Raw genomic sequence first — 22,179 nt, 5'->3', positions numbered from 1 at the left:
TGTAATTCATTTTCACCTAAGCAGGACACGGATTTTAGGTTGTGGGCAGGGATATCATTACAGTGTTAGAATGTTATAAGAGCTCCAGATGAAAGTGCGAGAACTTTAATATGGCATACCTGTAAGTGTGTGAAAATGTGATATTTAAGTAAAAGTGTTTTTATTTTCTTATAAAAGTACTTTTGTTGAGGAACTATTAAACCTAAGAGGGAGTTCATTAACAGCAGGAAAAAGAAATGACTGTTAAGTAGATTGTTAAATTTTTTTGACTGCAAAAATTACCTCCGTGATGCTTGGGTTTTGTGGTTGATTGTCAGGGTGTTGCTATGTAGATGCCAAGGTGTTCGTATTTGTAGGATGTTGCCATCGTGGTTTGAATGTGTTCTGGGGTCTTACTGACCCCAAACTTTCAGTAGATTGTACACTGAATGGACCTTCAAAGCTCCAAAGTAATATCTAACCATCAGAATAATAGACTTGAGTGGAGTCAGTCTTTTTAAATTTAGGCCAATAAGTAACGACCCATAACACATTCAAACCATGATGGCAACATCCTACAAATACGAACACTTAATGAACTCCCTCGTATGTTTAATAGTTCCTCAACAAAAGCACTTTTATAAAAAACAAAAAACAAAACAAAAAAAAACTTTACTTAAATATCACATTTTCACATACTTATGCCAAATTATATATTTAATTTAATACAGTCATTGCTATTACATGGTGTGGTCGCTCCAGATGACAAGAAGACCTTAAATATAATTAAAAATCTATTTAAAGAGATCAATAAACAATACATTTTATACAACAAAAAAAAAATATATATATATATTTAAACCAGATTTTATTAAAATTTCACAGATTTTTTGTATAAAATCATTTTTTATATAAAAAAAAAAATCACACTGCAAATTGGTTATGGAGGAGGGGCATATGGAGGGGTGTGGCTTGCTTTTGTACTGGTTTTTATGATAAAGTTATGTAAAATAACTGCTCAGTGCTATAAAACAAACAACTCTGCTAATGTTAACTTAATTCTATATAAACTATTAGGGGTGTGACGAGACGGGTATCTCACGAGACGAGACTCGAGATTGAGTCCACGAGAAGAAACAAGATGGCGAAATACATGACTAGAAAAAGTAGTCTGCAGGTGTATTTGAAATGTTTTAACTAATCATCTTGTAATGAATGTCATTTCAGTTCTACTTTCTGAGACTGGTATTGTTGTCTTTTACTGCATATGAGAATTCAAAGTCCCTTTAAGACAAGTCATTTCACTCGGCGGCCATCTTTGAAACGCCTCTCGGGCATCCTGGGCATCATGCCCTATATCTTTGAATGGGGAAACATCAAATTCTCAAACTGTTCGCCAACTTTACGATTAAATTTCATATTTGAAATCACCAATGAAATCTAACAACAACCGGCTCATAAATTTAGTTTCTAAATGCTCGAATCATGACAACAATATGTATTTTTCAGGCTGGATCAAGCTAATGCGCATGCGCAGACCTAACTGCGCGTCTCTTTGGAGGTGCGCGTCTGACTGTTTCTATAGAAACCAGCAATTCTAACGGCCGCTGAAGTGACGCAATGACTTGACTTCAGTAGGCGATTGGCTCTTATTTAGAAGGCGGGACTTATTCCGCCATATTGCGCGTTTACACTTTCTCCCATTCAAAACTATGAGTGACACGTCTTGTGTTATTCTATAGTCTTTGACAATACTCAAGTACTGTAAAAGGTTTTGCCACTAACTCAAATGACTGACTTCTCTTCTGTATGATTTCAGTCTCTTCAGACCTTACTGTACATGATTTATGAGCTTCTACAACTTTTGACCTCCTAACTGAACTCCTTTCCACAAACTGATCATAGAAATAAAAACAGTATAAATAAAAATGTTAACACTTTACAATAAGGTCTCATTTATTAACATTAATGTATTAACCAACATCAACTAACAATGGCCAATATATTTGCTACAGTATTTATTAATCTTTGTATATGTTAGTTAATAAAAATAGTCATTCATTGTTAGTTCATGATAGTTTACAGTTCATTAACTATTGTTAACAAATTAAACCTTATTATTTGTGCTTAATAAGATTAAGAGAAAACTGTTATTAATTTTATGGTAACACTTTACAATAAGTGCAACCATAATCACACTTTCTCAATATTCAAAGTGCATATAAGACCAATTTTTCTTTGATACAGAGCTGAGAGAGGGTTACAACTGCACTGCCCAGCCTAAAATAGCTTTCATATTGAGAGATATCTGTATTCATCAAGGAGCCGCTTTCAAAGCCGCTTTTTGAAATCGCGTTTGAATGCGCGCTCACGTTTACTTTCACTTTCGTGATCGCGCGTAACTCTGTAAATATGGAGCGGCGGCAACCATTATCCAACTGAATTAAATGTTTTTTTTATTTAAATACAAATCAAAACGATAGTGGAGGCGTAGTGTAAACGAAGCGGTGGCATATTCTTTCCTAATCATCCTAACACTCTGTCATGACAACATCACGAGACTACTTTTCGCCTCGACGAGAAATCTCTAACACCCCTATAAACTATATAACAGCATATTAGTCCTATTAGTTACTAGCCTAAACTGGACGGAGATACGGAGCGCCCTGTAACTCACTGACCTGCCTGCGTTCACAATTCATACGGTGCAGATGGGAGGGAAAACAGAAGACTACACAGTTTATGGAAAAATAGGGGAAAAAATTGTGTGTTATTTCCCTCACAATTGTCACAAACTCCCTGTACACTGTCTGTCTGGTCTCTCTGCGCATTGCTTTGCGAGATCATCGGGCGCGATTTTTATTTTTATTTTTTTTCCTCACTTCTGCACGAGTCTGCATGAGAATATGGGGGTGTGGCGTGAGAGCGTGAGAATTGGGTAAATTGCGTGAGTCTCACGCTGAATGCGTGAGAGTTGGCAGCCTTGTTTAAGACAGAGTTACAAACCTGTTCGCTGCTTCCATGGGTCCTTCGCAAAATGGTACATGATGCAACTTATTTTCTTTGAATGGATTTCAACATGACAATCTCAAAGTGGTAGTTTTTTGATGGTCACACCACATGATATTTCATAAAATGGACATCATTATAGATTATATTATGATGGAAATATATATACAAATGCTTTAGAAAACATGTTGGAAATCATGCCAATTAGTGCAGAAAATGAATTTTTAATAAATGTATAGCAATTTCAAAGACATTCCCAAAACAGAAGTTATGGCTGGACGGTCACACCACATGATGCAGTTGGACAGAAAAATGCAATTGGACAGAAAAATGTAGGCATTGTGTCAATGACCCATATACTGTTTAAAACTTCTCAAAAATGCTCTTATGAATAGGCTTAAGCTTCAAAAAATTCTTAGTAAAAAGTAGGACTTGTTTAAGAGTAGGATCTGTTCATAAAGAAGCTAAAATCAACTTTCAGCAAAGTCTAAGACTCTTAGGTGCTAACTGAGGTTTGAACAGTGATGTCAACCCAAAAATGGCTGCCAACCTCTGAATCAGCCAGTATTGAGACTGTAATGGCAGCATGACATTTAATGATTTAATGGAATTATAATAACATTTAATTAAGACAATGTAACACTTCTTTTAATATTTAAATTTTATTTTTAAAAAATGCTTTGCGTTGTACAAAACGATTAATTCTTTGCATTGTGTGAAACAAACAAACACACATAAAAAATCATCAAGGATTGATGCTGTGGAATCCTTTTCTACTGATATATGTCTCCCCATTTACAGTTGGAGCAATGATGCGAACATGAGTTCCATCAATAGCTCCAGCAAATCCAGGGAAGCTTGCAATCCTCATAAAAGTGGCTTGCTTTTGCTGCATGGTTTGAAAATCATTTGGGAAGTTGATGAACTGCCATACAGTAGTGGCCAACAGTGATGTCCGGCCTAGGTAAACTGACATCTTCATATATTAATAAAAAAAAATTAAAATTTTGTAAGCATATTACATAGATGTGCTTGGAGTTAATTGTTTTATTTGTGATATTGTGTGGACATAATGTTTGGCCAGGCTGTCATACAAAGAAAAAAACGAGAGAACCAGAGGAATATTAATAACTGATTATGCTGTAGTCAGTGTATGCTTTTCCTCTGAGCCGTTTAATTTTCTATGCCTTTTTTTTTTTTTTTTTTTTTTGCATAGCATTTGCCCCTTTTGCCAAAAAATTTTGTCAGATAAATACCTTTTAACTAACTTTAGTGTTTTGTTCTTCTCTCAAATATCTAACATATTTAAAAAAATAAAATATTTTCCTTATATTTGGATGCTTTAATCGAAGTTGTAGGGTCATAAAAAACAAAAATCCCTTCCGGACATCACCTTTTGGCCACTACTGTATGTTTGGTGTGGTTAGTGCCACAATGGTGCTATTTAAGACCCTGCTTACTGTGGGCTGATGGCCCAAGTCATCACTGGTGCACTGCTGCATTTTTCCAGTTGCCCAACAATGTCTTTTATTACTTTTGTTACTGCAATTAGAGCATTGATTTTTAGAGTGTGTAGAAGTTTTTTTTTTTTTTTTTTTTTAAACTAGGTCGGTTACAAAAATAATACATTGACAGTCATGCTTGTATCATTTTATCAACTCTGATATCGTATAACTCCCAATGCATTATATATTTGTTGGAATGTGTAGATGGAGAACTGAAGGAATAGAGCTCTTTCTCTTTCCCTCTTTTTCTTTCTCTGCAGAGCTGAACTCCTCCCAATATCTTGGTGCTACCATTTCATCTTATTTACATATTAACCATTTGGTTGCCATGGTGTAGAGGTGATTTGTGCCATGTGACCTTCAGAGCATGTGTATATTTCTTTTTCCTCCCTACAGTATACACACAAACACACTTTTTTTCTTTGCTTTATCTTCTAAGTGATTATTTCTTGGCTGCCTGTACATATACCAATACAGGTTGCACATAAAAATTAAGTACCAAAAACATTCTTAATATAAACCTGTAAATCTTTTAGGAATGTAGAAATAACATTTTCACATAACCACATCCTCTTCACAACTTGCAAGCATATTTAGTTATAATGTTTTGAAAATGTAAAAATGCAGAAAGTTGTGTGTGTTGGGTAGGTTTAGGGGTAGTGTTAGTGTAGGGGGATAGATTGTACAGTTTGTACAGTATAAAAAACATTACGTCTATGGAGAGTCCCTACAAGCATAGTGAACCAGACGTGTGTGTGTGTGAGGTCTGCTGCGGTAGGCTGAATCATTCCAAAAATGTCACTAGTTTAAATGTGAAGTTATTTATATTTATTTTTATATTATTTATTTATGTTTTATTTCTATTAATTTAATTTTTTGCATGTAAGTAGATCATCTCATGAAGTGTTTATTGAAGTTTTCGTTTGAATTGTTTCCACAAGTCCAAACTTCAAGGCCTTGTTATCTCTCTCTCTCTCTTTCTCAGTTTTGTTATGGCTCTCTGTCACACAAAGTCTGCTACAGAACATTGTATTGTACCAAGGGTTGCAAAGGGGCTGAAAGTTTCCGGTAAATTTCCGGAAACTTTCCACGGGAACTTAACCTGGGGAATTTTGGAATTTGGTAACTTAACAGGAATTTACAGGAATTTATGGGAATTTATGAGATTTTGTGGGAATTAATTGGAAATTTGGGGAAATTTATACAAATGTATAATATTTATATAAATTGTATCATATACAAACAAGTATAAACATTTTGTTTGGTCATAACATTAAATAAGTTATTTATTTTTCCCATTCAATTAATTTTTATTTAGTAAATATGTAAAATAATATTTTTATTGCAGCAATTGTTATGTGTTATTAATTTCAGTGTGACATGATCCTTTAGAAATCATTCTAATATGCTGATTTGATACTCAATGTTGGAAACAGTTGTGCTGCTTAATATGTTTTTGGAACCTGCAAAACTTTTATCAGGATTCATTGATGAATAAAAAGTGAAAAAGAACAGCATTTATTCAAAATAGATTTTTTTTTTCTAACAATATCACTTTATATCAATTTCACACTTTCAAAAAAAGAAAGAAAAAAATGACTGACCCCTCAATTTTCAACGGTAGTGTATATTGTTACAAAATATTTCTATTTTTAAATAAATGCTGTTCTTTAAATTTGTATTCATCAAAGAATCCTGAAAAAAAAGTATCACAGGTTATAAAAATATTAAGCAGCACAACTGTTTCCAACATTGATAATGAGTGTCAAATTAGCATATTAGAATGACTTCTGAAGGATCATGTGACACTGAAGACTGGAGAAATTATGCTGAAAATACAGCTTTGCATCACAGAAATAAATTATAGTTTAATGTATATTAAAATAGAAAAACATTATTTTAAATTGTAGTTATATTGTAGTTTATATTTTTAGTACTGTTTTTTTTGTTTTGTTTTTTCTCTGTATTTTTGATCAAATGTGCATGTTATGGACTGGTTGAATGCACAGTGCATGCAGGGGGTGTGGCCTCAATAGCCTTGCAGTAAGTAGTGTGCTGTGGGAATATGATTGAGGAATGTGCAGGATAAAAATTCAACTGAAATTGCATTAAATCTGGTTGCTTTAACCAGAAATATGCTGTAAGATTTGTATTTTTTTTTTCCAACTACATTTAAGTTCCCTGTCATAGGGAATTTGCAAAATTGCAGGTTAGCCTGTTTATTCGCATTAATTTGCGTTAATTATTTCCATGGAAAGTTTCCAGCTTTAAAAAAATCCCGGAATTTTGCAACCCTAATTGTACCTAGTATACTGCCAGAAGAGAAATCTGCACAGCTAACTATGTGCCATCTAGTGAGGAGTATTTTTAAATGATTTTCAGGTCTCATGTATTTCCTTGACTTAATTTAACCTTGTAAAAGTTGATCTTACTCCAGTCTCAAGGCTAAGCCTAGCCAAAGCGAATCTCTCTGCTATGCCATAACTTTCTTATGCTAAGTTGACCCACTTTTGTGCATGATTTCAGGTGGCTGGTATAGTCATAATGCATATGTGGTTATATATTTTGACTTATTGTTGGGGAGTGGGGTCATAAACACTAATTTTCCTCTTCTATTTTTTTCAAGGTGCAAACCTTGCTTTCATTTTTGCTGCATGTGTATGTGTGGTCACAAGTGTTTTTTGCAGTGCACGTGCACAGTTGCACATGGCCAATCTGTCACACTTTGGGAAAGTGAGGGCACAACCTCATTTCCCCTTGAGTCTCTGTTGTCTCTTCCTGTTAGTTGATCCAGCAGCACATGAGCTCATGCCACCTGCCTTTGTGTGTGTGTGTGTAAATCTGATGATTGTATTTCTGACACAATTATGACATATTTAAAATTATAATTGTGAATTATATTACTTGTTTAGATCAAAACAAAGCTGTTTTGACACAAATGATCTGTTAAATGTATGTGTAGGTGTATTAATTTTCGTGAACACTTGCTGTTGTTCATTTTGTGCCTGGTTGGATTCAGCAAGTAAAGAAATTCAGTATTTTTAGGGTTAAGTTGTGAAAGTTAATGTAATAACAGCTAGCACCCTCTGCTGGACCTCCTGTTTCACAATGAGCTAAAGAGAGAGGGAGAGAGAGTGAGCGAGCAAGGGAGAGAGAGAGAAAAACGAGTCCGGATTTTAACGACATCTCTAATATTCATGCTGATGCGTTTTGCTGCTTTGTGCTTTCATTTCTCGCCGCTTCGTCTGCGTCTCCTGCTCGCCGCACACACCCTAGCCTGAGAGAGGGGAGGGGAACAAGGGAAAAGGAAGGAAAAAAAACAAGTGGAAATAAGGAAAACAAGCTACAGAGCGTCCAACTGAGCCAGTACAAAAAACCTTTTGTGTTAGCAATCCTACCTTCGTCTGGTATGTGAAAGGAGAAAGAGGAACGAGAAGTCTTGTCGGTCTATGCGTGTGTGTGAACGCAAGAGAGTGGACGAGAAAACGACGGCCGGGAGAGATCGAGCGCAGTTGTTCTCGGACGGACAGTTGGAGGGAATCGATGAGAAAGAGAGTGCAAGAGAGAGAGGGAAAAGAATAGACAGAGCCCAGCTGAGCGCAGCAGAATGAGAGAATCCCGGACAAGCGTGGCTGCTTCATCGGTCTCTTCCTCATTCCCTTGTTTTCCGTGAAGCGCGGCTCCATGCAGCCCGGCCAGGGGAGGAGGAGGAGGTGAACAGGGCTTCTTCAGCCACGGACCTGCCGGGGGAGGGAGGGAGAGAGGGAAAGTGAGCGAGAGAGAAAGAGAGAGAGAGAGAGAGAGAGAGAGAGAGAGAAGGGAGGAGGGAGCGTGCAAGAGAGAGAGCAAAAAAAAAAAAACGGCGAAAGGGCAAGGCTTTTGTTGGCGGTTGGAGAGAGGGAAGAGGGGGAAAGAAGAAAAGAAAAAACATGTCTACGGTGAAGAGGCCGAGAGGACGGGTGAGTGAGTGAGTGAGTGAGCGAGCATGTGTTTGTGTATGGGGTGGGGGGAGGGTGGAGAGAGGTGGTGGAGGAGGAGGAGGGAAGGGTGGATGTGGGGGAGGGGGCCGGCAGGAACTGAGCAGCTACAGGCTCATGCGGCAGGCTACACAATCGCCGCCATCTTGTGCTAACTGTTTCTCTCCATTTCTTATTCTCTAGCTTGCTAGCTAACAGGGAATGCTACATTAGATAGCTTTTGGTGCTCTGTCTGCTCTTCTTCCTGTTTCGTTTTCATCTGCTTTCTTTCACTAAGGCGCCGTGGGATGTGCCACATGTGTGAATCAGGCTTTGTGTGGCAGTGCCGCATGCACGTTTCTGTTTTAATATAGATTCGTTATAAGCGGAGACGTTGATGACCTGAGCGAGGAGAGAGATTGAAATTGCTGCGGCGCTGGCAGCCTGTAATTTCAGTTATTTATAGATGTGTTACATAGCTGCAGTGCTCACAGCTTGCTGCATTTTCCCCTCGCTCTCTCTCTCGCTCGCTCACGTCATATTCTTCTATTACTCATTTTCTCACATACGCTCTCCCGCCTTTCCCCTATAGCTTTCCTCCTTTCCTCCATTCCTGCTGATTTACCCCTTCATGCCTCGAGTGGATTAGTGTGAATATTTCAGGAGAGCTCAGTCTCTCTCACTCTGCTCTCCGGCTCATGTTTAGCCACCAAATGAGTTGGTGTTTATAACCCTCCCCCAGTCTCTTTTCTTTTGTTTCACTCTTTCCAGATAATTCCTTTTTATTTAGCTGTCAGGAAAGCGCAGGCCGGGTGATTCGATTTTATGTCGGTGTCTTTTTTTTGAGAGTCAACAAAGCTTTTATTGGCATGACTGGAACATTTGCTTTGGACAGCTGTTTGTGTCATGTTTTTAAAGACAAGTGTGCAAAGTATAACCTAATAAAGTGAAAGATAAGATTTCGTTCTCATCCAATGGGGTTCAGACTCACTTAAGCTGCTTTCCTGGTGAGAAAAAGTGTGAGAAATTGTGGAAAAAGAGAGATTCCATGTCAGCAAAATGGGCATGAATAATAAAAGTTGGCATGTCTCAGCCTGCTATATGATCGTGTGGTGAATTATACATGGCTGTCTTTTTATTTCATGGGGTGAGGGGTGGATAATGTGAATAAACGGACTCTCAGGTTGAGGATTTCAGTTCTTGACCTTTGATCAGTGTGTGATGCCATTCAGATGTACTGTGACTTATTAATGGCCCTATACCACATGTTTACAAATGATATCTATCATTTCTGTGCAGTTGTCCAAACCTTCCCTTTATCTTCAACTATAGCTGGTTGGCCATGTGATTGGAGAGCAGTTAATATTATGAAACCCAGGCATTAGGAACACTGATGATGCAGCAGTTCAAAGATGGAGGATTTCCCATGTTGTCATCCAGTATGTGTGGGTGGACTCAGGCATCCCTTGCTGCACTGCTTCAGCTACAATCAGATTGACATAGGATCTCCAAGGATTTTTATCTCGGACCTATTCTTATGTTCAGCCTGCTGGCGAGGTCATGAAATAACTAGCACGTTTATTAAATTCTCAACCTGTATTGAGTTGGGTAAAGAAGGACCCCAATCTCTTGCACTGTTTTGACCTGTATGCACATAAAGTATCTCTACTACCTGACAGGTCTCACTGAAATAGGTGTTGTGTGAAATCACACCTGTCTCAGTAAAAGCCCTAGACATTGTAACTGCAAAAAAGAATCAGTGGAGTGAAGCACATTTTAGCCAGTCAGCAGACTAGTCAATCAGAAATGTTCTTTGCTTATCAACAAGGTATGAAATTAATTTTTTGCCCACCAGGCACAAAGGCTGGTGAAATTCCCAGTTCAAATATATGTATTTGAAATGTGCAAAGAACACTTTTTCCCTTTGTTTTTTGCATTAACACAATCCCTGGTCTCTTTTAATTTTACTTAATATCAGCATGAAATGGAAATTCAACCTATCTATTTTCAAAATGTATGTTATTAATCTCTTTTTGAACAATTAATGAATGCAATTATTATATAATTTTTTTTTTTTATTTTATATCAAAATTATTTTATTTTATATCAAAATGTCATAAGTGGTTCTTCCGGGTAAAAAAAACACTTCTTTCTTTTGACGTATGCTGGACTCTTCCAATCATTTAATCTGCTTAAACCCCACCCCTTTCTTACAGTCGACTGCATGCTTGCATTCACATCTGCCTTCATTTAATCAACAACCGATCAATAGAATCAAGTCTCTTACATTTTTCTTTTTCTTTTTGGATAATCCGCCTCACACGGATATACGTCCCAATACAAAATAAAAAATCTGTCTCTCCTTCCATTACATTGTGGCTTTAAGATCTCAGTTAACTTTCCATTTACACTGTTATATTTTTTTGTTTTGATCCCTGTTTCGGTTGGCTCAATTGTTAACAACAAATATTAGCCACAATTTTTGAAATCAGACAATATCAAAAGGACCTGTAGAGCTTTGCCTTCACAGTAGACTGGGTAAACCCAGCCTGATCTGCCGGCGATTTGATTTCACCAACTCAGTCTGGAAACCCGTACATTTATTTCTGCTGCATCCACCTTGCTCACTATTGGCGGGTACAGAGCTCTTTCTATGTCTCTTGGCGGGTATAACACGATGACTTCTCTCGCACGACCGTCAATCCAATTCCTTTTAACCTCTCAACGATGCTAAATGACTTCTTTCGTTTAGCAAAAAAATTACTTGACTGGGTGTAAATACTACTCACTTTCATGTTTTTTGTTTTTTTTTGCACAGCCTGCAAAAATCGCTCGATGCCATTGCTGCTTCTGCAAACTGCTGATCAATGCTACACACCAATACAAACTAAGCCTGTCTGGAGTTTTCGCATCGTTCTGCAAAACTACGTTACCCAGATCGTTGATCTGATTGGTTGAAGGACAATCCAATTGCGTGAATAATGCTCGTTGATCACGCCTCTTGTTCAGTAGGAAATACATGGCAAACTCCCCAGACCAATGTTCAATTTTAAATTGAGCTTGGTCTGGTGATAGCCAGACAACCTTCACAGTGCACATTATAAGCAAATCACCGTCATTTCAATCGGCAGCCATCTCTGGCATCCAAGTGCAGCTCTTATGTCTTTGAATGGGGAAACATCAAATTCTCTAAAGCTGTTTGCCAAGATTTCGATTAAATTTCATATTTGAAATCACCAGTGAAATCTGACAACAACGGTCTCATAAATCTTGTTTCTAAACGCTTGAATCATGACACAATCTGCATTTTTCAGGCTGGATCAAGCTAATGTGGATACGCAGTCCTAAGTGTGCATCTCTATAGGAAGCATGCATCTGACTGTTTCAATAGGAACCGGAGCTTCTATAACTGCAGCTGCAGTGATGTGATGATTTTACCAATCGGTGATTGGCTCTTATTTAGAAGGCAGGACTTACTCCGCCATTTTGCGCGTTGCACTTTTTCCTATTCATCATAATACGAGTGCACAGTCTTTCTTTATATAAAGTCTTTGAAATTACCCACCACTGTCTGTAAAACTACCATTTGTCTGGTAGAAGCTGTTAATTTCATACTTTGCCTGTGAATGATTTTTCACATTCTGGGTTGCTGGCATTTTTTGGGGGGTCTGGGTTTTGGAAAAAGGTTGTGTCCTTGAAGTTATCAAAACATCTTAAATCACTTACAGAACCTTTAATCTTATGTGCAGAGTTGCAGTTTCTCTGTACTGCCTTTGTCCTGCTTAATAAGAAACCTATTAAAGTATTTACATCCGCTCGAGTCCAAGTTTTCTAGGTCATGACTGGAGGAGTAATGTTATGGCTGTTCATGGAATTCAGCTCATCGTCCTGTTTCATGTCGAATAGAGCTCTCCTATTGACTGGCAGACTAGTCTACATGGCGTCATGGTATCTTAAATAGTGTATTGTTCATCATGGGTTTTGCATATGGAATTACAGAATCCTGAAATAGAAACCTCTCTATTGGTTTCCTGTACAGTCCTGCCTACACAACAGTTTTAGACGAAGCTAGTCCTATGGAGAACATTAATATCATGTCTGAATGGTAACATCTTTCTTTTTCTGTTTTCTCATAGCCTCCTAAGAACACTAATGGTCCCAGCAGCCAGCCGCGGGTACTCAGCCCACCAGTGAAAAGCAGCTCCTCTTCTTCCTCTTCGTCATCCTCGTACGTATCCGTGTCAGAGAAGAGGGTGCAGAAGCGACATCATCCACATCAGCAGCAGCAGCAGATGGAGTCGCCCCTTTCGGACGATAAACAACAGAAGGCCAATCGAATCATCTCGGAGGCCATCGCCAAAGCACGAGAGAGGGGAGAGAAAAATATTCCACGCGTCATGAGTCCTGAAAGCTTCCCGTCTTCGTCGTCACAGCACCGCAGTCACAGGGCAGGTTCCTCCAAGTCCAGAGGCAAGGATAAGAGTTCCAAGAAGGCCCGGATTGTGTCGTCATCCAAGCCCAAGCAAAAGGCTAAAATTGGGTAAGACCACTGTGACATTCTCCCTAAGCTGAAGGATGAATGACATTACATTAATCTGTTTCTTTTTCAGAGAGTAGGAGGGGAAGTTATATAGATGTGTCTGTCATGATTTGTGATGACTTCAGTTCATCCAAGACCATCTCTGTAACTTCACCTGCATGTTGTTAGTCATGCAGCTAATTACTGCAAGCTAAAGAGGTTTTACTGCTTACAGATGTGGTCTTGTCTTGTTTTTGTGTATCTAGTCTAAAACAGATGAGATTCAAGCTCTCTAAACAGGGATTCCCAAACTTTTCAGCCCACGACCCCCAAAATAACAATGCCAGTTACTCGCAACCCCCACTATCCTCGGAGGTGGTTAAAGTATACAAACGTTGTGCGCAATGGCGCACACCACACGCACTAACGCCTGTTTCACACATACTCTGTGTCCCATATTAATGGATTAGACTGTTCACACTGCACACGGATGTGGTCCAGCAGTGCGTTCCAGGAGCGGTGCGCAGTGTCTGCAGTGATCGTGGAGTCTGCAGTGATCATTTACGCACCGTCTATTTTTGCTTTGCTGCAACGTGCTGAATTTAAACTATAGCGCATTGTTCACATTAAAATAAACTATGTCAAATGTATCAATGCGAAAAACTAGTAATTTCACAATAGATGCATATAATATAATGTCTCTGTTACACAATCAAAACATTGCTTTTTTGCCTCGGGTAAATTAAGGATGGTGACCCCTTATCAGGCATTTAGGTGAACAAGGAGACATAATGTATAGCACTCGTCTCTTTGTGAAGGTGGAAAAACAAAGTTCTTTATAACCTGAGGGATTTCTTGTAAAAAGATTAAAAGGAAAGAAAAGATGAGAGTTGAATGTTTTTGTCTATTTTAAATTTTAATTTAAAATGTTTGTGATTTTAACATAACACTTATGTTTAAATGTTTCGCCACTTGAGTGAGCAACGTAATATAAAAATCTAAAGTATTACTTTATATAAATATAAAGTAATGAAATGAATAAAATGTTTAAATGTAGTAAGTTTAAACGTGGCATCTATAAATATAGTGTATACAAAGAGAATAGCAATGCTGACGAGCCATGATCAGTAACAACCACTGGTCTTAAAGATGCAGCTCTGTATCATCAGAGCGTGAGGATCATTGATTGTCCTGTGAAATGCTGTTAGCTTGAAGTAGAGGTTTAATTAAGCACTAAGGTATGAGAGGTTGTGCAATATTGTGAACATAGTTAAGAGTAAAGTGCATTGATGTTTCCCATTTTTAAGAGCATTTGTTAACATTCGACTAAAGCGGAGAACTTTGTACTATCAAAGGCCAAAAAGCAAATATTCATTATATCCAACTATAATGCATTCAAATTAAGATTTTTTATTTTTATTTTTTTTTTTATCAAATTTACTTATATTCTCTGAATTTCAATGAAAAAATTAAACAAAAAATGTTAAAACAAAAAGAAAAATTATAAATGAAGATGCTTCGGTGATATAGCGGCCCAAGTCAAAGGTCATCGGGGGCCAACTCTATCCCCTGGCCCTGGTTTGGGCTTCTTTTGACAAAAGGTAATAAAAAAAAAAAAACATTCACTCCTCCATTGCCCTGTTGTGAGAAAATGTGAACACGTGCCTATATCGTCAAAACCCAACATTGGCATATCAGCCATTTCTTTCACCTTAATGCACTTCGACTTGTGCAAAACTAGAAAAATCCACCTCAGGGTACCACATAAACTTGTATGCAAATGTTGAGAGTTTATGCGCATATCAAGTGTTTCCTGTCAAGTTTTCTTAAGCACAACTTTTGCTGGAAATAGTCACTGGCGGGTACAGAATTTTAGTACTGCAAAGATGGAAAGCGCAGCTCTGTAAACTTGTAACTCTGTTAGTTCAAGAAACTTTTTGTCTAACAAAAGTGTCAACGTTTCATTAGATGTTTACAGATATATTTTCTTAATGTCATGCTGATGATTCTGCCTTTAGCTGTTAGGAAGTCTTTGGACCTAGAAGCTCAGAGCATGCATGGAGTGTGCACTTTTTAACCACATCTTTAACAAGTTACAGAACCTTTTAGCAACCCCTTTTAATATCCCTAAACTGTATGCGATTTGAGAAACGGTGCCCTAGAAGTTCTCCTGAGATATGTGACAACTAAAGATTAATATAAGGGCCATTTTTAAATATTTTAAAACTTTTGTTCACTAGCATGAAGAAACCGAGATCAGTAGAGATGGAGTCTGATGCAGAACCAATTTCTATTATATCATTAATCAGCAATCACAAGCTATCTGAGGCAGGAATTTTAAAATTGTTAATACCAAAGACCCCCGATGTGATGTAAAGCACCACCTTTATAAAATATAAAGGAATACATAGATTTTAAAACTTATTCATATTGTCTGCAAAAAAATTATAGATGTATATTAAAAAGTTATATTATTGTTAAATGTTTTTTAAAGAGTAAATAATTGGTATTCATGTTGTAATTGTACTAAAGCACAGATATTGGTCAAAAACTTTTACTTTTTGTTTTCTTAAAAAAAAAAAAATAAGAAGAAGAATTGGCACCCGTTATACCCGTTTGATGTCCCCTAAGGGGGTCCCCGGGCCCCAGTTTAAAACCCCCTAATTTGAGGGTTGAATGAAAAATTTGCAGCTTGTTTTGTAACACACAGACCTGCACTAAACAGAACAGGTTCTCCCATTTTTGTCATGATTAATGATTCCTTTACAAAATGTACCTCACGTGTAACAGCAGAGCTCACACAGACAGCCTCTTCTGGAGACTGAAAGTATGAATAGATCATAAGGCTGAAAAGAATATGCAGAACTTTATGACATCATGATGTCATCTGATCTGCATTAATGGAGGACTGAATAGAAGAACGTGACATGAGATTTCAAGGTCATGCGCATTATGTGATTAATTATGTGATGTATGCCTCTGCAAAATTTGTCCAAAATATTGTTTGGCTTTTCCAGCTTTAAGGTTCAGTCTAGATGCTGCTTTGCTCTTAGGACAGCTACATGCTTTATTATGGTCCGTTGCTGAGATTACGAAGCTAGCATGAAAATGTTTAGCATTCCCGCTGTGCTTGTAAAAGTGGTATTTTGAATTTCTTCTGTGACTTGTTCATCGTGCTTAATGGATTAGCAATCTGACTGACCCAAATACTTCAGCCGTAAAGGCAAGACAAACAGGACATGTATATGTTCAGACTCAACCCCTCACTGGCTAATTTCTTTGCTTGTTTAACAGAGTTTCTCAACTCATTCACCTCTGTTGGTTAAATTACATTATTTACCACGCCTGACAGAAGTAAGCAGATGTTGATGGCCGGTTTGTAGATACTCTATAATGAGACGGGCAGGTTTACTTATTGAATTGCTAATAAACTAAGTGGTCGTCTTCTACCTGTTAAGTACTCAAAGTTACCTGTCTGGTTTGGCATGCTTTTTATTGAGCTTGTTTTGCAGCGTAAGTGTGAACAGGATGTTGTCATATGGCATTATTCTGTTTCCAAGTGAGTGGCATTTATTAAGGTTTGAGGGTTATGCTGCATGTAGTGTCTTGACCATACAAAAATTAGGAATTTTGCAAGTTACAACATTGTGCAAGTATTTTTACATTTTCTAGAAAATTATTCTAAATCTTTCTAATGTTAAAGGCTCGGTGTGACGACCTGCACTTTTTATGACAGCAAAACCTCACCAAAAAAAATAAAAATAAAAATAAGTAATCTCTGGGGGAAAAAATCATGGTTAACTTTTACAGGAAAAAATTATTTTCAAAGGACTCATACTGCCTAAATATTTCTGCTAAAATCTGTGATACGCAAGCTTTGGTGTAGTATTCTACTTCCATAGCAAATTGTTAACATTTATTATCAACATATTCATATATTATATTAAAATATAATGCATTAATTAGGGTTTGGAATTTTAGCATTTGAATTTTAGCGATTCTGAATCTGTTTATCAGTTCCGATTCTCATAGATACCCAGTTTCGATTCAAGTAAGGTAAAAACATTGTCAAATGTTTATATCAAATATATTTATTCTGTCTTTTGGCAAAACGTTTTGTTGCGGTGAAAAAGTATCATGAATTGGCAACTTTTTTTTATTATTGGCAAGCAACATGTGCAACATATTCCATTCTCTCTCTTAAAGGTGATTAAGAACAACTTGGAGCTTAACAAATATAGCATTTCTGTAAAATAAATAATATTAAAAAGACAGAACAGCCTTTATCAACAGAAAGTAATCAAATGTAAAACCACTGCATAGTCTTCACTGTATAAATTAAATAGATTAATCCTACTAAATCTACTAAAGAGCAGCGAGTGATTTTTCTTTCTTTTTTTTTTCTTCTTTTTTTTCGGAACACAAATGAAGATCTTTTTGATGAAATCTGAGAGCTTCTGTCCCTCTAGACAGCTACGCAACTGAAACTGAAAGTTCATAAAGAGATCGTAAAACTAATCCATATGAATTGAGTGGTTTAGTCCAAATTTTCTGAAGAGACTCGCTTTATATGATGAACAGATTTAATTTAGGCTTATATGAGGCTATAGTCAAGCTAGCAGAATACACAAACTTGAGTACGAATATGTGATGCACTCACAAACCCAATTTTTTATACAGACAGTTGCAGTAAACCACTTAAGTCAGGAAACCCTAAGAGAGAATAAAGTTAACTGTTACTACTATGGGTTTTCTTAACTGAAGAAATTTGTAGCAACTGGATGCTGGATATTGATTTATGGAGGTAGAGGTGGGTCTTAGATCTTGCTTTCATAAATAGCAGAATTAGTGTCTTTGAGCCTGAGGTGGAGAGCAAAGCCAGAAACCTACTGACCTGCTTTGCACCAAACTGCACACTACAGCCACTAAAGCAGACCATGTGATCTCTGACGCTTAAGGAGAGACTGCAGTCATTCACACACCCATATTTACAACAGTACAGTCTGCCAGGTTATGTTGATATACAGACATATATTGGAATTGTTCCCCTCATGCTATTGCATCAGTACTTATATAATTAGTGTATATATAATTTTTTTTTTTTGGCCATATCACCCAGCCCTATATCCATGACCATGTGTTCATTCATTCAATGAAGAAAGAACCGAACCATGCAAGACAGATTGAAACTGATACTGCAAATTCACTCTTTCCCTGACACACTGAGTTTCTCTTTCACATGTTCAGTGCAGTTTTAATCCAATTATGATATTGTGATTCATTGCAAATGAACTGTGATGTAAGGAGACAGTTAGTTGTTTCGTGATGCATGCTAATACTGGACGTTTACATTATACATATATTGAAAGAAAGAAGTAAGAGGTGAAAAAGGATCTTTTTCAGGTACAATTATTTTAAACTCCTTTTATGTATATGTTTGTGCAACCATGTGTTGGTAGGAGCTTTTAGGGAAAAGAATAATAAGCATGTGCGAATGCGTATATGTAGCCTAGGTTACAACCCTGAAATATTAATGCAGCCTTCTGCGTTTGCTGCCAAAGACCTTCCGCTCTCATCCGTCGGGAAGGTATGCATGCATGTATATGTGTTTGCTTCTGATTTTAAATACTGATACATCATAAGAAATAAGAGAGAAATACAAATCTCCATGTTCTTTATGAATTACCAAGCCACCCAGTTGTCAAACATGCAGTGGCTACTACAGTCAATAAAAATGCATTATATTTACCTTTTATTGTCATTGTGTGTGAGAGTGTGTGAGTGTGTACAGGTTTATATTACATTGTGGGGATGTAGGGGTGCAATGGTTCAAATTGCTCACGGTTCGGTTCGTATCACAGTTTTAGGGTCACAGTTTCGGTACACGGTTCAGTATGTGCTATGTTCAGGGAAAATAGGACTACTGTCAAATAAAAATAAAGAAAATAAGAACAAATAATCAAACTACAAGCAACATCACAAATAAATACAATAGAGCAAATATTCAAATAAAATAAAAAGTGCTTTTCAGGTTTTTCAGGTATCTAACCATAGTTTTCAGGTAAAGTAAATGGATAAAGTAATCAAATCTAAAATAACACTGCATATTATCTTCACTGTATCAATTAAATAAAGATAAATCATTATTGAAGTTACAAAAACTATTCAGTCAAGAGCAGTGAGTGATTTCTTTGTCATTTGTTGTTTGATTTAACATTAAAAACACAGGAAGCAGTAATAGTTTTTTCCCCCTTTAAGACATAATGCACGATCCAGTGCATATACTTTTACACATGCGTTGTCTTTCTCGACTATTATACTTTCACTTAAGACATAACCGACTATGTTTGCTAGGATACTCGCCAAGACGGGCATGTTGACATGGTTTTGTATGAATTTGTCCGCTGAAGAGCAAGAACTCTGTATGTGCTCGCTGTCTGAAATAAGCTTGTGCGTGCTACGGATGAGCGCGCACACATCTTCTCAAAGCGCGCACAAATTCTCTTTCGTGTCTTGCTCTGGAATGTTTAAATTAGCAAGGCTTAAATGAGTTTAGTTTAATAGCAACGTGTGCTATTCAGGTCTCACCTGTGCTCGCGCGCTATCAACACCAGGGTGATGACGGCGTAAGTGACTAGAGCATACGGCACTCGCAGTGAACCAAGTTTACAAAGAGTGACTGTTTTGTCCACGGTTTTTGATTATCGTTATTGTAACATTTTGGGTAGCCAGAACGCACATCCATCGACTGAAACATGCATTATCTGAACTCTGTCTGTCTGTTTTCCACGTTGCTATTTTAAACGAACCATATTAGCCTATAGATGCGTCGTCATTCGAGATGGACCACAGTGCAAGTGCGGTACGGCTAGATTTTAGAAACGTTGCACCCCTAGTGGGGACCAAATGATACCCACAAGGATAGTAAAACCTGAAATCACCTTCATTGTGGGGACCAGCCAGCAATCCCCATGGGGAAATGGATTAATAAACATACTAAATTATGTTTTTTTTTTTTGAAAATGTAAAAATGCAGAGTTTTCTGTGATGGGTAGGTTTGGGGGTAGTGTAGGGTGATAGACGTAATGGTTTTTAAACTGTATAAACTGTATATTCTATGGAGATTCCCTGCAAGCATAGTGAATCAGACATGTGCAAGAGTGTGTGAATGTGAGTGTGATGATGTTTTTGTTTGTTGATGAGTTGTCTTTGAGCTGTAATAAAGATATTTTGTTTAGGTTTGCTTAGGTCTGTAATATGACAAAGTTCAGGCATTAAAATAACAGGTGATTTAAGTTCCAAGTTCCTTTAAGAGAAAGATGGCTATTATTGTAAACCAGTGTTGACCAACTAGGATTTGTGGTGTTGGTTTTGGTAGATTTATTGGAGATTTATTAATGTGAAATGATCAATCAAATGGAGTAAAACGTTTTCTTAAGTTTCCTTTTCATTTCTTTTCAACAGTGTAAATGAAATGATGATCATAGTGGCCTGTTAACTGGTTTCTTTTTTCAGGAATTGTAATGCAATATGTAGTGTATATGTAAGAATGATAAGAATGCAATGTAAGAATGACAGTCTGACTCTGGCTGAGGTTTGTGAATCAAATGACAGAGGACAAACACTACTGGAGAGTTAGTGACTGTGGATATCTTTGACCGTTGCATTCAGAGTGTTATCTTTTGCTTTTCTTATTTTCTTATTTTGTTACACCAGACAGAGCTCCATGTAATGATACCTTTTTCTGTATTGCAGTATTATGTTAAACAAAATTAATCTTAGCACTGCACAATAGCACAGAAGCTGCATGAGGTGACATTTAGATGTGGTATTTATGCATTTGCACTGCAATAACAATAGCATAAATAACGAATTGTAGAAAAAAGAAAAAAAAAATGAAATAATAGGCCTACTTTTAGATGGGGAAACTAAAGCTGCCAGTAGAAATCAGTGAATCAGTGATTTGCCTGATTTGTTCAAAAACAAAGATTCATTAAGAAGCGAAACAAAAACAGCACTTTAGCTCGTGTCACGTTGTCAAACTATCAGGAGCATTTTTGCCCGCATATCCTGAAATTTCCAAACCTGACTAGAGAACATATTCATTGTATTAGAACATATTAATTTATAGTGTTAAAAGAAGAACCGAGTGCAAAGCCAAGATGTTAATGAATGGAATTGTATTCGTCTGAATCGTCTTTACAAAGCAAACAAACTATTACACCTGTTCCAGAACCAGAAGTGGTCAAATGAGCAATGGAAAAACTTAAGAATACATTCTTATATAAAGATATTATGATGTTGATTAAGTGATGCTTGAGCTTAATTAAATGCTTAATTTTTTTTTTTTTTAAACCTCAGCGTGAACAACGACCTGCAAGTGCAACTTTATCTCATTGCAAAATGAACTGAAGCATCGGGAAACACTTAATAAGGCGCTAATTCTACACAGCATTTACTACACAGGGCACAGCAGAAAGACAACGGCACTCAAAACGACTCTCTTGTAATGTTTTTGCAGGCATGCGTGTCCAAATGAACATTTTAATTAGACATTCCTTACGGTACTACCGTATTGATGATGCTACCGTAGTATTGGTATATCATGCAACCCTAATGCACGTGTATTTTTGGGTCCCTCGACAGAGGAGAGCAAAAGAAAGATGTTTATGTTGTTACCTCAGGCTTTCACATGCTCTGTCCATATACAGACACTCATTGAAGAGCGCAGTAAAGACCAGCTCTCAGTCTCATTTCACGGCTGCTGAGTGGAGTTTGTGTGTCACTCACAGGATACAACATTACTGCTTCCACCCACGCCGCCAGCTTCACTCTGATCAGGTCGCTAGGCAACCAGGAAGTCACGTTGTCCCAGAGACTAGTGAAGTGTAACATCATCCAAAGAGGAGGACCCAGAATGTGAACGAGAGTGAAAGAGCAAATGATGTCCTTTGAATCATTTCCTTTTTGATAGGCCTGTATGGCCATCACTGAGGAGAGATTACAAATGTGTGACCGTTTTTAGTGACCAGCATAAGAGATTGAATTCCATACAATATTTTGTTTTTGTTTTGTTTTTAATTCTGGCATACCAGTGCGTAGCTATTAACTGCATACCCTTCTTAGTAATGGTTATGACTTTATAACACAACAATAAATAACCCACACAACCAGTCCCTCCAAGATTTCGCCATTCTCCGATCGCTGAATT

General features: G+C 37.2%; 1 protein-coding gene across 9 annotated transcripts in view; it reads left to right on the top strand.

Moving 5' to 3' along the window:
- Nucleotides 1-22,179, top strand: part of chd9 (chromodomain helicase DNA binding protein 9) — an 83,598-nt gene that overhangs the window by 26,735 nt on the left and 34,684 nt on the right. For 6 of the 9 annotated variants that reach the window (XM_067402292.1, XM_067402291.1, XM_067402293.1 and 3 more), the window contains one exon: nucleotides 12,586-12,989. In XM_067402292.1, coding sequence (XP_067258393.1) covers nucleotides 12,586-12,989 — 404 coding nt within the window. Of the gene's footprint in view, nucleotides 1-8,288; nucleotides 8,453-9,438; nucleotides 9,457-9,543; nucleotides 10,278-12,585; nucleotides 12,990-22,179 lie in introns of those variants that run through there. The other 3 variants (XM_067402294.1, XM_067402297.1, XM_067402296.1) reach the window with 3 other exon arrangements.

Source organism: Chanodichthys erythropterus, chromosome 11, assembly GCF_024489055.1.
Source record: "Chanodichthys erythropterus isolate Z2021 chromosome 11, ASM2448905v1, whole genome shotgun sequence".
Lineage (NCBI taxonomy): Eukaryota > Metazoa > Chordata > Actinopteri > Cypriniformes > Xenocyprididae > Chanodichthys > Chanodichthys erythropterus.
This window is presented reverse-complemented; position numbering and strand designations above follow the sequence as displayed.